The sequence below is a fragment of the Pelophylax lessonae genome, assembly GCF_965119305.1.
Source record: "Pelophylax lessonae genome assembly, chromosome: 11".
Lineage (NCBI taxonomy): Eukaryota > Metazoa > Chordata > Amphibia > Anura > Ranidae > Pelophylax > Pelophylax lessonae.
Window position 1 is genome coordinate 67,978,797 of NC_138778.1, and position 14,752 is coordinate 67,993,548.

The window sequence follows — 14,752 nt, forward strand, 5'->3', positions numbered from 1 at the left end:
ATCTGGAAACCAGAAATCAGCGTAATCGGGGGCAAAGGAACAGGATCAGGAACCAGAAAGGACATCAGCCGGGCAAAGTCTTTCACAGTCACACAGCAGAGAAACTCCAGATATGTTGGCCAGGCAAAGGCAGGAAAGGAATGAACCAGGCAGCTTAAATAACCAGAAGGAACCAGGCAGAACTGACGAGCAGATAATGATAACCAGGTGAGCCACTGAGGAAACAACGAGTGCTGACAATTATCTGACAGCTGAGCAGCCTTATCACCAAGAAGAGAACTGCTGTGAGCCCAACCCTGACAGTATTTGGGGGGGGGGGGAGCTGAACCCAGAAAGTTTTTTACTTCATTGCAGAGTATGCAATAAGGTAAAAAAAACTTCTAACTTTACAACCACTTTAATGTAGAGAATGGTAAAAAAAAAAACATAAGTAAATCCCATCTAAACTGACTAGTCCATCCAAGACTAACCGCCCCACAGACTAAAAGTGTTGCTGTCCTAGGGTGGCTACCATGCTCCTCCATAGAAACAGTGGAGGAGTGATGGAAGCCACCATGTATAAAGTGTGTTACTGGCCAGATCACTAGGTGAAAATAAAGGAATAAAAGTTTAAGAAAGAAAAGTAATGCAGCCAAAGCAACCAAGGACTGGTAAGCTACAATATGTTACACTTTAGTCTTTGGGTAAGATACACTTAAACCCCTTCTTTGCATACTCATCTCTTTTGCACCAGCATTTTTAAATTTATGTTTTATGTCTTTACTGTTTATGTATTGTGTGTTTATTTTACAAATAATCATTTAATACATAGGGTGGCCCTCTGCATTTATGATAAGTAGAGATTGTGTTACATTCATCCATTTTTTTTATATATATGGATAGGCGGGTATATCAGAAGGTGATAGAATTTTGCCTGCATACACTCCCATCCTAATTTGTGCGTAGGCAATCAAATATGTATTACGCATGTTACTGTTACTGACTGTGCCCTGCGACTGACTGTGCCCTGCGACTGACTGTGCCTTGCTACTGACTGTGCCCTGCGACTGACTATGCCCTGCGACTGTGAGTGTCTGTAAGTATCTGTGAGTGTAACAGAGTACCAGAGGGTGAGAAAGCAGAGTTAGGAAGCTAGGAAACAGCCACACAGGACAGATTTAAATTACAGAATCCCCATTAGATTAGATTAGTAGGTACAATGCTCGGCGGGTGTGGAGATGCGATTCGGTGTACATCTTGTGGTATGTATACGTTCCTCGATCATGAGATCGAGGGCGAATACAAATGCACAAAATGTAATCACGTTGCTTCTCTGGAAGCTCAGGTCCTGAATCTAGGAAAGCAGCTGGCAACACTGAGACGAATGTTCATACTGAAGGAGAGCTGGGATCGTACCCGTCAGGTGCAGGCTGGGGCTGCACAGTGGGCGGAGAGACGGAGGTGCAGGCATCAGAGAAGAGTAGATGGGTGACAGTTAGGAAGGGTAGAGGGGAAAAAGGCAAGAAGGCCGATCTGGAGCACCCCCATAAATTCGCCCCGTTGCGTGATGTTGGGGAAACCAGTCAGGGACCAGCATTGCTGGAGCAGAGCGACGCCCCTAGCTGCCAAGGGAAGAACTCCTCCAGTGAGGCCGGGAGAAAGGGAAAGGAAAGACAGGTGTTGGTGGTAGGGGACTCAATCATTAGAAGGACAGACAGTGCAATCTGTCACAAAGACCGTGGGCGCCGAACAGTCTGTTGTTTACCGGGCGCTCGGGTTCGGCACATCACGGATCGGGTGGACAGATTACTGGGTGGGGCTGGGGAAGACCCAGCTGTCATGGTACACGTGGGTACCAATGACCTAGGCAGAGGAAGATGGAGAGTCCTAAACGATTTCAGGGACTTAGGCGCTAAGTTGAGGAGTAGGACCTCCAAGGTAGTATTTTCAGAAATACTACCTGTACCTCGAGCCACACCAGAGAGGCAGCGGGAGATTAGGGAAGTTAACAAGTGGCTAAGGAGCTGGTGTAGTAAGGAGGGTTTCGGGTTCCTGGAGAACTGGGCCGACTTCTCAGTCGGCCACCGGCTCTTTGGTAGGGACGGAGTGCAGCCGTGCTGGGTGAGAGGATGGCCAAAAAGCGGGGAGCAAGATTCAGATGGCACAATTGGGGACATTAGCGGTAGGGTGTTCAGAGCTCCTTAACCCAAGGTGGGTATGGGGAAAAATCACAAGAGCAGCCTAAAAACAACTTTGAATGAGGATATATGCAACCGGTCGAATTTACAAGGTTTGTATACCAATGCCAGAAGCCTGGCCAACAAGATGGGAGAGCTGGAGCTGCTGATGTTTGAGGAGGACTTAGATTTTGTGGGGATAACAGAGACTTGGTTCGACAGCTCTCATGATTGGATGGCGACCATTCAGGGGTATTCCCTTTATCGCAGGGATAGAGAAGGTAAAAAAGGGGGGGGGGTATGTCTGTACATTAAGAACAGTGTACAGGTAAATATGAGGGATGATATTAATAATGGAGCTATGGACGTGGCAGAATTCCTATGGGTTGAACTTAAAATGGAAGGCACTATGGGGAAGGTAATATTGGGCGTATGCTATAGGCCCCCCAACCAGAGGGAGGAGGGGGAGGCGGACCTCCTTTTACAGATAGGATTGGCAGCAAGGAAGGGGAAATGTCATTATAATGGGGGACTTTAATTATCCAGATGTAGACTGGGCAGAAGGAACCACGCATTCAGCCAAGGCTTGGCAGTTCCTAAATGTTCTGCAGGACAATTTTATGGGTCAGATGGTGAATGCACCGACAAGAAACAATGCGGTACTTGACCTACTGATTACCAACAATACAGACCTGATCACGGATATAGAAATACGGGGCAACTTAGGAAACAGTGACCGTAGGTCAATTAGTTTCAGTATTAATCATAGTAATAGGAAACACAAGGGTAATATTAAGACACTGAATTTCAAAAGAGCCAATTTCCCAAAACTGCGCTCTCTGCTAGAAAATATCAAATGGGATAGAACCCTGGGAACAAAGAACACAGAGGAAAAATGGGAGTGCTTCAAGAGCATACTAAACAAAGGGATTGGCCAGTGCATTCCAAAGGGCAACAAATTTAAAAGAGCAAAACTAAACCCTGGGTGGCTAAACTCCAACATAAAAATGCATATTAATACTAAAGAAAAGGCCTTCAAAAAATACAAGGCTGAGGGGTCTTTGGCAGCATTCAAGCATTACAAAGAGTGTAATAAGAAATGTAAAGGCGAAATCAAGGCGGCTAAAATAGAACACGAGAGACATTGGCCCCATAAAAGACGTCAAAGGAAATATGGCCACAGAGGACAGAGAAAAGGCGGAAGTGTTAAATTATTTCTGCTCTTCAGTCTTCACAAAAGAATCGGGGGGCTACACTAACCCAACTGGTAAGGCTAAACTAAATAATACTCCTCAGGAAGTACCGCCATGGCTAACAGAAGATAGAACTAAACTAGAGAAACTTAACATAAATAAATGACCGGGACCGGATGGCTTGCACCCGAGGGTTCTTAAAGAGCTCAGGCAGGTGATTGCCAGACCATTATTCTTGATCTTTAAGGATAGTCTACAGATGGGTATGGTGCCAACTGATTGAAAAAAAGCCGACGTGGTACCAATATTTAAAAAAGGGCGAGATATATCCGAGTTCACCTATAGCTGTAGCTAAAAGGCAGCGAGTATCGGGTACTATAGGGCGGTCAGCATACAAGGGTTGAAGTTTAGGAAGATTGTTTGAAGGGATTAAGTTTAGTAATCATACAAGGTTAGTAATTAAAAATTGTTTCGGTTGCTAAAATCGTATTATTACATTCTTAAGATGAATTAGTTCTTGCATTATGAAGTGAGCTGCCACCTAGATAAAGGTAAGCCTGTGGATGTGGTATATCTGGACTTTGCAAAGGCCTTTGACACCGTTCCCCACAAACGCTTACTGTTCAAACTAAGGAAGGTAGGTAGGGACCATAGGGTGAGTACCTGGATAGAGAACTGGCTCCAGGGGAAGAGTACAGAGGGTGGTGATAAATGGGGAGTACTCGGATTGGGCAGGTGTGGAAAGTGGGGTCCCCCAATGTTCTATCCTGGGGCTAATCCTGTTTAACTTATTCATAAATTATCTAGAGGAGGAGATATCGAGTACAATCTCAGTATTTGTGGATGATACTAAACTAAGCATGCCAATATCTTCTATGCAAGATGTGGAAAACTTACAAGCAGATCTGAACAAAATAATGGGGTGGGCAACTACATGGCAAATGAGGTTTAATGTTTAAAAATGTAAAGTAATGCACCTGGGCATCAGTAATGTGAAAGCAAGCTACTCTCTGGGGGGGGGGGGGAACCTCTGGGTGAGTCTAGGATGGAAAAGGACCTGGGGGTACTGGTAGACAACAGGCTTGGCAGTGGCATGCAATGCCAAGCTGCTGCAAGCAAAGCCAACAGAATACTAGGATGCATAAAAAAGGGGATTCACTCCAGAAATAAAGATATTACTCTCCCACTCTACAAGACTCTGGTCCGGCCACATCTGGAGTATGCTGTCCAGTTCTGGGCTCCGGTCCTCAGGAAGGATGTGCTGGAACTGGAGAGAGTCCAAAGAAGGGCAACAAAAATAATTAGGGGAATGGAGGGCATCGGCTATGAGGAAAGACTACAAGCACTGAACTTATTCTCTCTGGAGAAGAGACGATTGAGGGGGGGTATGATATCAATGTACAAATACTGTACTGGTGACCCTAGCATAAAGAACAAACTTTTCAGAGAAAGGGAATACAAAAAGACACGTGGCCACTCACTAAAACTTGAGGAAAAACGGTTTAACCTTAAAATACGTAAGGGGTTCTTTACTGTCAGAGCAGTAAGTATGTGGAATTCTCTTCCACAAGCAGTCGTGTCAGCAGGGAGCATTGATAGTTTCAAAAAACTATTAGATGGGCACCTTAAAGACCACAACATACAGGGGTATACAATGTATGGTTAACAGCAAACACACACACACACATCATAGGTTGAACTGGATGGACTGATGTCTTTTTTCGACCTCACAAACTATGTAACTATGACGACAAACATTGGTACTTACAGTAAAAATCCCCATAGGCGACAGTGTAAACATCCCTGGTAATAGAAATAAGGATGACAGGACCTCTTTAATGTGAGATCTGGGGTCGAAAAGATGTAACTATGTAACTGCGAATGCTTATGTGACTGTGCAGTGTAAAGACTTTTGCGTCTCCACTTCCACCTTCATTTCTCTCTCTTGCTGTATTCTATGCGGATAGCAAACAGACATGAGTGCCTTGGAAGGTAAAGTGAGTCGCTCTCAGTTTGATGCCACCACTGACCAGCTGAACAGCATGATCCAGGAGCTGCTGGGCAAAGTAACTGGACAGGAGCAGGACAGGCAGGACTGGCAGAGAGTGCTGGAAAATATCAACCTAGAGATGCAAAGCAAAGTGAGTATGTATCTGTACACATAGAGACAAAATTAAAAGATCATTTTTATTCTTAGGTGACTTTATTGCTTATAAAGTTATTCGAAACTGTCTCTTTGTTTTGTAGATAGAGAGTGGACAGGTTAGAACCCCTGTCAGGTTTTTATAGCTGTTGGGGATATTTACTTTCTCTATTTGTCCTGTTGGCCATTTTCGCCCATATGCATTTTCACCCCCCCCCCCCCCCCCACTATTATTTTTGTCACTGGAAAAAGAATAGAGTGGGGAAATCTCCAGATTGAGGGATTTTCCCCACTTTGGAGAGGTTTTCTCTTCCATACAGGGGGGGTTTTCATTCCCTACTCCAAACAAGAAAAAGTGTAAAATGATGGCTTTAGATACACTTTAAGGTCAATGTATAAAAAGTTCAATAAAAGAATGTAACACACATTTCACAGCTCCAACTAAATTTGCAGTATTCTGTGTTATAGGACTGTCTTGTGTGATTTTAGCGCCATCCAGTGACCATAATATGGCATTTGTATTTAAATACAGTAAAACATTGGATTGAGAGTAACTTGGTTTGAGAGCGTTTTGCAAAACAAGCTAATTTTTTTTATAAATTTTGACTTGATAAACGAGCGATGTCTTGATATACAAGTAGCGTCATATCACAATGAGTATAAAAGATAAGAGAGGTGCCTCTAGGTGTAGCAATATGGTTACATTTAATGAAGTTACAATATTTGGCAACTCACATGGTTGATGATTAAAACAGGCAAATCTAATGCAGGCATCCGGGGTAAAGCTGTCCACATAGACCCTCCTCAGCACTGTCATTGATGTCATTCCCTTCCATCCCTTCCACACTGTGCTCCACGAGTGCTTCAAGCCTCCCTTTCAGATCGCTCTACTGCAGGGTAGTCTTCCTGATCAGGATTGCAAACTGACAGCGGTGAGGAGGATGGTCTATGTCAGTGTTTCTCAACTAGAGTTCCTCCAGAGGTTGCTAGGGGTTCCTTGAGCAATGGGCAATTTCTGCCTATCAGTTAAGTTCCCCCTGACACCATTGATCTTTTTTAGCAGTGGCTGCCCGTCCATTGGGGACACAGGGGCGCCCCCCCCCCCCCCATCCATGCATCCGGCCCCCTAATCTACATGCAGGGCGCCGGATGCATGGATTCCAATAGGGTTTTTTTTCTTTTTTTTAAGCACCTGATTAGAGCCAGAAGCTCTAATAGGCTTCAAAAAAGTGTGTGCTCGGGGCGCAGAGCACTGGACCCTAAGCCCACCCAGTTGTATGACAATAGCAAATTAATATTCGCTATTATCACACTGATTCTCCTTCCAGCCAATCAGGAAGCGGGTCGTGAGACCCCTTTCCAGATTGGCTGAAAACAGAAGCGATTTTACATTGGCCAGGAAGAGGGAGGAGACGCACAGCCGGAGGAGGTAAGAATGCAGGCTGTCCGTCCATCCGTCCCGCTGGGGGGAAGGGGTGGTGTAGTGTATTCTATCTGGAAGAAGGTAATTCTTCCCTGTGTCCACAAGTGTGAGGAGCATTAATCCCACTGACCATCACACTAATGTGTCATTAGTTGTAAATATAGTAATTTTTAGCATGGGTTCCCTGAGACTTGGAAATAATTTCAAGGGTTACACTGTGTTGAAAAGGTTGAGAAAGGCTGGTCTATATGGACATCTTTATCCCAGATAACTGCATGGGATTATAGGCCACACTTTCATCCATTCAAACATCACTTTAATTAGTAAATAACCAAACATAACAGCAGTATTGGCAAGAAAATGGCCGCGGCACGCTTTATTGGTTTTAAATATGAAATCAAATATTCAGATGATCAATAATCATAATAATAAATAATAATAATAATAATACTTCAAACCAAAATCACATAGTGAAAATAAATTGTACTAGCTAGTTATTTAGAACTCAAGCAAGCATTAACTTCATAATCAATTAGCAAAAAATACCGTCCCCACCAGCCGGACTTGAGCAACAAGAACGGCCCAACCCCACCACCGCGGCCTGTTCAATGCCATACTGTAGACCCAAGTTAAAGATATCCAGACCAACCTCGGAAAGGTGAATTCCGTCCTGCCTGTACAGGCCCGGTATCCCGCCTTCCAGATCTACATGTCTATATGACAATCCTCCAATTGACGGCATAAATTTCTCCATCGCCCTGTTCACCCTTTTTCTCATCTTTTCCATAATTCTCTTCTGATCCAAGGACAGCCAAGTAAGGCGAGGCACAATTTCCGAGAACACAATTACTGTCCCAGGAGAGGAGAGAGAGAAAAAATGCAAATCCCTTTTAATCATAAATAATAATTCTAACGTTTTTCTGTTCCCCAAATCATTCCCACCCGCATGTATCAACAAAATGGAAGGAGGGGGCCAATTCTGATAAAGTCTGGTCAAATGAAAATAAAGCTGATGCCACTGGAGGCCCCTAATGCCTTTCCAGAATAACTTAAAAGATTCCAAAGGGAGAGACAAATTAGTAGAGTAATTACGCTGAGCTGCACGTTTTCTTGCCCAGAAAATAAACGAATGGCCCAGGATCCATACCGTTCGTTGGCCACCTGAGGGAATTAAACAAACATGTTAGGTCTAACATAAACTTTAAAGCAATTAGATTTCCACCTCCCCATACTTTTTATCACTTCCTCCGAAAAACCCCTTCTTGCTGCTTCCGAAACTGCCCCTATACGAAATGAACGGGAGGAAAACTTTAATCCATGCAAACCCAACCGCTCTAAGCACTTACGCAACACAAACTCAAATTGATATTTCGTAAGTGGGGAAAGATCATAGTGAACTAAAAATTGAAAACCACCCTGAGGCCTTATGCCCAGAAATTTCCGAACCAGCGCCCAAGGACATACCCTCCCCGGCGTCTGAGCCTTCAGCTTGATTCCTACCCCTTTCCCTAAAGCATCCGTTTTTGAACTGCAGATCCAAATGTGAACCCCATCCTCACCCAATAGAACATTTTTAAAAGAAATATCCCCTTCCACTTTTCTGGATAAAGGCACCAATTCGGAAATGCGGAAAGCCCCGAAGAAGGCCAATGCAAAGGCCGTCTTAAAAAGAATCCCTTCATAAACGGAGCTACATACTTCACTCGTTACAGCACATAAATCTCCCAACAAATCAAGGGAAATAGGTCTCCTATCGTCCTTTACAAAAGAAATCTTCCTGTAGCCCTTCAACGCCTGTTGTACAGCAAAATAGCTCGTACAAGGCCGAAACCCCTTTAGACGACAAAAGAATGAGATACCCGCAAGCGTCTTCCACAAATAATTATAAGACACCTGTTGCTGCATCCTTGAAGCCAGAAATTCTAACACCACCCCTTCTGACGGACAGCCATCGGCAAGACCTCTTGATTCAGCAAAACACAACCAGTCTCTCCATGCGGCAGTATAGCTCGCCCAAGTCTTGGGTGCCAAGGAACCTTCAATCGCCTTCCCAACTAGGTCTCGACAATTTTCCACAAATGGCCCGGACAATCGATACCTTCCACGTCGGCTTCCGGCAATAGTTCTCGAAAGCGGTCCATCTGAAACCGAGACAATGCATCGGCAAGGTTATTTAGTACTCCCGGGGTATGTTTTGCTTTAAGCCAGATGTTATACTTCAAACACAACAACACGATTCTCCTAAGCACTTTGACGACATAAACAGATTTGGAAGATAGACAATTTACTGCAAAAAGGACTCCCTTATTGTCCGTCTCGACCAAAATACGCCTGTCCGCAAAGAAAACGCCCCATAGCTCCAAAGCCACCAGAATGGGAAAGATCTCAAGCAGCACCACATTTTTCGTTAGCTTGTTATATTTCCAAAACTCCGGCCATTCCGCGCAGCACCAATGCGTCCTCCAAATTGCTCCAAAACCTTTAGAGCCAGCAGCGTCTGTGAACAAACTAAAATCTGGAGCGAAAACAAAATCTGCCTGAAAAAAGGATCTACCATTATAAGTATCCAAAAACTCGCCCCACACCAGCAAATCCTCCTTCAAAGAGCTATTCAAGCTAATGTGGGAGAATGGAGATTTTAATCCTGACGTTGACAGGTAAAGACGGCGCGAAAAAACGCGCCCCATGGGCATCACCCTACACGTAAAGGCCAACAAGCCCAACAATGACTGCATGCTTTTCAGCAAAACTTTTCTTCTCGCCAAAAACAGCCGAATCAGACCCTTCAATCTTGCCAGCTTATCCTCAGGCAACCGAAACTCCAAACGTACGGTATCAATCCGGATACCCAGAAAAACCAATTCCGTGGCCGGCAAACACGTCTTCTCCTCGGCTAGCGGAACACCAAACTCATCCGCAACTGCCTTGAAAGATTCTAACAAATGCAAACAACCATCCGAATCTGGAGGCCCAACAAATAAGAAATCATCCAGGTAGTGTAACACGCCGCCACTACCCGACTTAACACACACTACCCAATGCAGAAAAGTGGCAAATGCCTCAAAATATGAGCAGGACAGCGCACAGCCCATTGGGAGGCATCTATCAAAAAAATAAAAACCATCCAGCTGAAAACCTAGCGAGTTAAAAGCCTCTGGAGCTACCGGCAGCAGGCGAAAGGCTGATTTGATGTCCGCCTTGGCTAACAAAGCCTCCGGCCCAAAAGCCTTAATCTTACCTATGGCCTCTTCAAACGTCGCGTAGGAAACCGAGCAAGATTCTTCATCAATCTCGTCATTTAACGAATCGCCTTTGGGATAGGACAGGTGATGAATGACCCTAAACTCATTAGGTTCTTTTTTAGGCACCACTCCCAAAGGCGATAAACGAAAATTAACAAACGGCGGTTTTTCAAACGGACCCGAGACCCTTCCATGCTCGATTTCTTTAAAGATTTTGTCCCGCACAACCTGCGGAAAAACATCTACCGATCTCAAATTCTTTACCCCTACGCAGCCAGATCCAGCAAAAGTAGGTAGCGGAAAACCCCGCTCAAACCCTTCAGTGAGCAAAAGTGCTTTCTCCCTGCTTGGGTATATGTCCAACCATAGACGCATTTTTTCCAGCCTCACTGGCGTGCAGGCTTTTAGGAAAAATATCCTTCTGTGTGAGCACCGACCCACCCACTGCTGACTTCTTAAAGCACTTAGCCACCGGGTGCGGCCCTGCACAGAAAGAACACTCATGCTTGTACTTGCAGGAAGCATTCCATCTACACTGGCTTTCATTGAAAGCAAAGCAAAAACCCTTGCGGTAAGCCATATTCGAAGCGCCCGCCTGCGTTTGCTTGGGGGGTACCTGCCTCTGGGGCGCCATCAAATTCAGCCAATTGCAACGACGGGTGTACCGACAATTTTTGACGGAAGGACTCGTCGTAAAAATACCATCCTAACCCTCCGAAGCTCTTATAGGCTTCCAAGATGTGGTCTAAGTGTTGAAACAACCCCCCGCACTTTTCAGGATGCTTTTCCGCCATCACTCCTGCAAAAATACAAAATGCCTGTAGCCAGTTGTGGAAAGACCTAGGTGCGCTCCTACGCCTATCCTCATCCTGTTTGTCCTCCCTCTTGTCCGTTTTCGCAAATTCCTTATGTGACGGCAACAGGGACAACAAATCTACAAAATCACCCCTCCAAATTTTTTCCTTAACCGACACATTTAGATGGTACCCCAGAGGCGACATTTCACAGGGCATAACGCTCTTCATGCACGCTACCACCCACCTGCGTCACAGGGGCCATAGAGAAAAAATTACTGGTAGACACATGTTCAGCATTAAAATGACACTGGTCTTTAAACGGTACATTAGAAGACATTGCAGGAGAAAAAACAGGCTCATTTTGAGATTGCTGTGCTGAAAAATCTTTTGCAGCCACCGCAATGCCAGGAGCCAAACAGTTAACAAGGGAAGACAAGGAAGCAATTAACGCAGATAAATTTTGCATTTGTGATGACTCACCAGCTGCTGGAGGTGAAACAGCCTCTTGTCCAGCCGCCTCCTCCAGCAGCCCCTTATCAGCCACTGCTCCCTGAGCCTGGTAAATGAATGGAGATGTATTTTTTTCTTCCAGTAAGGAGTTAACAGGCGCTGCAGTAACTTCTCTGGCCACCAGATGGCGCCCTCTTCCCGAGCTGGGACCCGCCTGCATAGTGTCCACTACGCTTCTTCCTCCTCTTCTAGGAGACTGCGAGACCGCTCTCCTCTTCTTCTCAGGGCGGCGGACGCACGCCCCTGTCTTTCCAGTGTCCTGTCCACTGACCGGCCGGTCCACTTCCCGCTCGCCTCCCTCCACATGGCGCTGTCTTCTCCCCGGCGCCCGACTCCTCAGCGCTCGGGGGTTCAGTCCTGGCTCCTGCCCTGCTTGCAAAGACTCCTGAGTGGGAGGGGGGGGGGGACGCCACGCCGCAGTCTCTCATGCTCCCGGCTGCCTGTGAAGCCTGCTGTACTTCAGTGTCTGCGGAGAAAGACAGACACCGCCGCAGCCATTCTTCTCCACCGGCTCCTTCTGCCTTCTGAATTAACTGTTTCAGCAAGTCTTCCATGACCCCAGGTAAGGAAGTAAAACTTCAGGGAATGCTGTATATGGAACTTTCCTTCCTGCTGAACTTTCCTTCTTGCTCTTCGGATGCAAAAGGAGGAAGCAGGGCACAGGCACTTCCTTATAACACCTTGCACCTGTCTTCTAAAAGCCTCTAATTACCCCATTGGCTGATACCTGCCTCAGCTCCTAAAGGTAGAATTAACCCTATAATAGCCCACCTGCAACCATCCCACTAAACCTACGGCTATTCCTGAAGCTATATTGAAGGTGGCCATAATCCCAAGCAAGTGGGCGCTAAATGCACCCCCTTTTTATTCTTAGATGTACCTCTTTTAATCATCAACCATGTGAGTTGCTAAGAGCCGGTTCACATTAGCGTGACTTGTCAGCCTGACAAGTCGCGCTCCCTTGCGGTCCATTGACCGCTACAGGACCCGTTCTAATAGGAACGACACAAGGCGCTCCGACTTAGAAAAAGGGTCCTGTATTATTTCGGGGCGACCTCGGAGCGACTTGCATAGAATTCCATTATGTGAAGTCCCTGCAAGTTGCCCCCGAAGTAGTAAGGAGTCGTGTCGCCTCAGTGTGAACCGACTCTTAATGTTGTACTTTCATTAAACGTAACCATATTGCTACACTTAGAGGCGCCTTTTTTATACTCTGTGGCTCCTGCTGAATTTTGCTTCTGATCTCCTTGTGGAAGCTGCCATTTGTGGATGGACTTTTAATGGTTACACAACCTATCACATTGTAATAATCTTTTTATGTGGACTATAAACTGAAGGGCTAAATGATTGTGGAAAGAATCATCAGAGTTTCCATTATTTCTTATGGGGAAATTCGCTTTGATATAAAAGTACTTTGGATTACAAGCATGTTTCCAGAACAAATTATGTTTGCAATCCAATGTTTTTCTGTACTTCAAATCAGGAAAAAAAAAAAAAGGAATTTTGGCCACTAGAAGGTGCTTTTGATAAAGAATACAACAAATTTCATTGGTGCAAACTTTTTATACATAGACCCCTTTGAATTGTGGCACACTTCCTCTAAATATCTAATTTATTCGTATAATTCCCTGTTTCTTAGCAAACCTTTTATATAACACAGGCATAATGGTTCCTTTTCTGCTCTCTATTGTTCTATGTCTTACACCCTGGGAGTCGTTACATAATATCACGATACAACCAAATAAGTTTTAGTCTCCATTCACACTGGTACGACTTGTCAGGCGACTTGGTCAGCCTGACAAGTCGTGCACCGTCGCTCCCATAGTGTAGTACAGGACCGGTTCTAAAAGGAGCGACACAAGTCGCTCCGACTTAGAAAAAGGGTCCTGTACTACTTCGGGACGACCTGGAGGCGACTTGCATAGACATTCATTTTATGAAGTTCATTTTACGACTTCACAGGTCGCCGCAGAATTCGTGCAGCTGCAGTGTGAATGCGGTCTTACAGTTTATCTGTCATTAGCTGTGGCTTAGTGGTTAGCACATCTACGCTACTAGTCCATCTGGAAATATATAGGCTTGCTATAGTAATAAGGGAATAATGATGTTGCTATAGGGCAATCTTTCTCAACCTTTTCAACACAGAGAAACCCTTGAAATAAATTTCCGGTTTCAGGGAACCCCTGCTAAAAATGACTATATCTGCAACTCATGATACATTAGTGTGATGGTCAGAGGGAAGAATGCTTCTTACACTTGTGGTTATTGGGAAGAATTACCCCCTACAGATTGCTAAAAAGATTAATAGGAACTTATCTGAGAGGCAGAAATTGCTCATTGCTCAAGGAACGCCCAGCAACCTCTGGAGGAACCCTTGGGTTTCATGGAACCCTGGTTGAGAAACCCTGCTATAGGGTGTTAAACATTTGTTTGATCGTTTAGTCTTTTGTTAAAAACTTTTCTACATTCCAAGTTTTTCAAAATTTCAGGAATGTGTGAAGTATCCAAACTGGTGTGGAACCTATGATTTCCTAAATTAAGGCTACGTTCACCTTTGGAACATGTTACCAGTATTTAGGGTATAACATGTAACTTGTTCTAGCTCCTGCATCCACGAATCCACGATCTGCTGATCTTTACAGGCTCCAGTATAAAAAAATAAATGCACACTTTTTTTTTACAAAAAGATTTGCATTTATTATTTTTTTAAAAGTTAACATTATCCTTTCAATGGCAGAGTTTATTCCTCCCTAATGGGTCCTGTACACTAACTGACACACCTAAAGTGGAAGTAAACTCTCCCTGATACATTTTCCCCATTTAAATCATTACTAAAAGCTATACAAATCGCTATGTGTGGATGGATTCTAACCTTCTCAGTTTTCTAATAATTGGTCGCTGTTCCATTTCATGACGTCACGGGTGCATGCCTCCATCGTCCTTTGTTCACGCTATTAGTGCCATCAGTCCATTCACTAATATGCTATGGCTCCGTGATGGCATCGCACTCCTACCAGACTACAGGTCCATTCACAAACAAGGAGAAGATTGCCTATTTACTGCGCATGCGCAAGGTTTCGGCTCTGACACACTGCACTGCAAATGCAGAAGACAATACTTACCATGGGAAGGAAGAAATTAGATATATCATAGAAGCAAAGTAGGGAAGATCCAAAGAAGGAAATAATAATGTAGAATGTTAAGGGAACATTTCTCATACTGGCTTTTTCAAGAAGGAGCATTTGAGGGGTGGAGTTTACTTTGGCTTTAAAGTAGTATTAATCCATC

At 44.7% G+C, this 14,752-nt stretch overlaps 1 protein-coding gene across 1 annotated transcript in view; it reads left to right on the forward strand.

Moving 5' to 3' along the window:
• Positions 1–14,752, forward strand: part of QRICH2 (glutamine rich 2) — a 176,769-nt gene that overhangs the window by 99,107 nt on the left and 62,910 nt on the right. The window contains exons 9-10 of the mRNA XM_082272781.1: positions 5,317–5,490; positions 5,597–5,611. Coding sequence (XP_082128907.1) covers positions 5,317–5,490; positions 5,597–5,611 — 189 coding nt within the window. The remainder of the gene's footprint in view (positions 1–5,316; positions 5,491–5,596; positions 5,612–14,752) is intronic.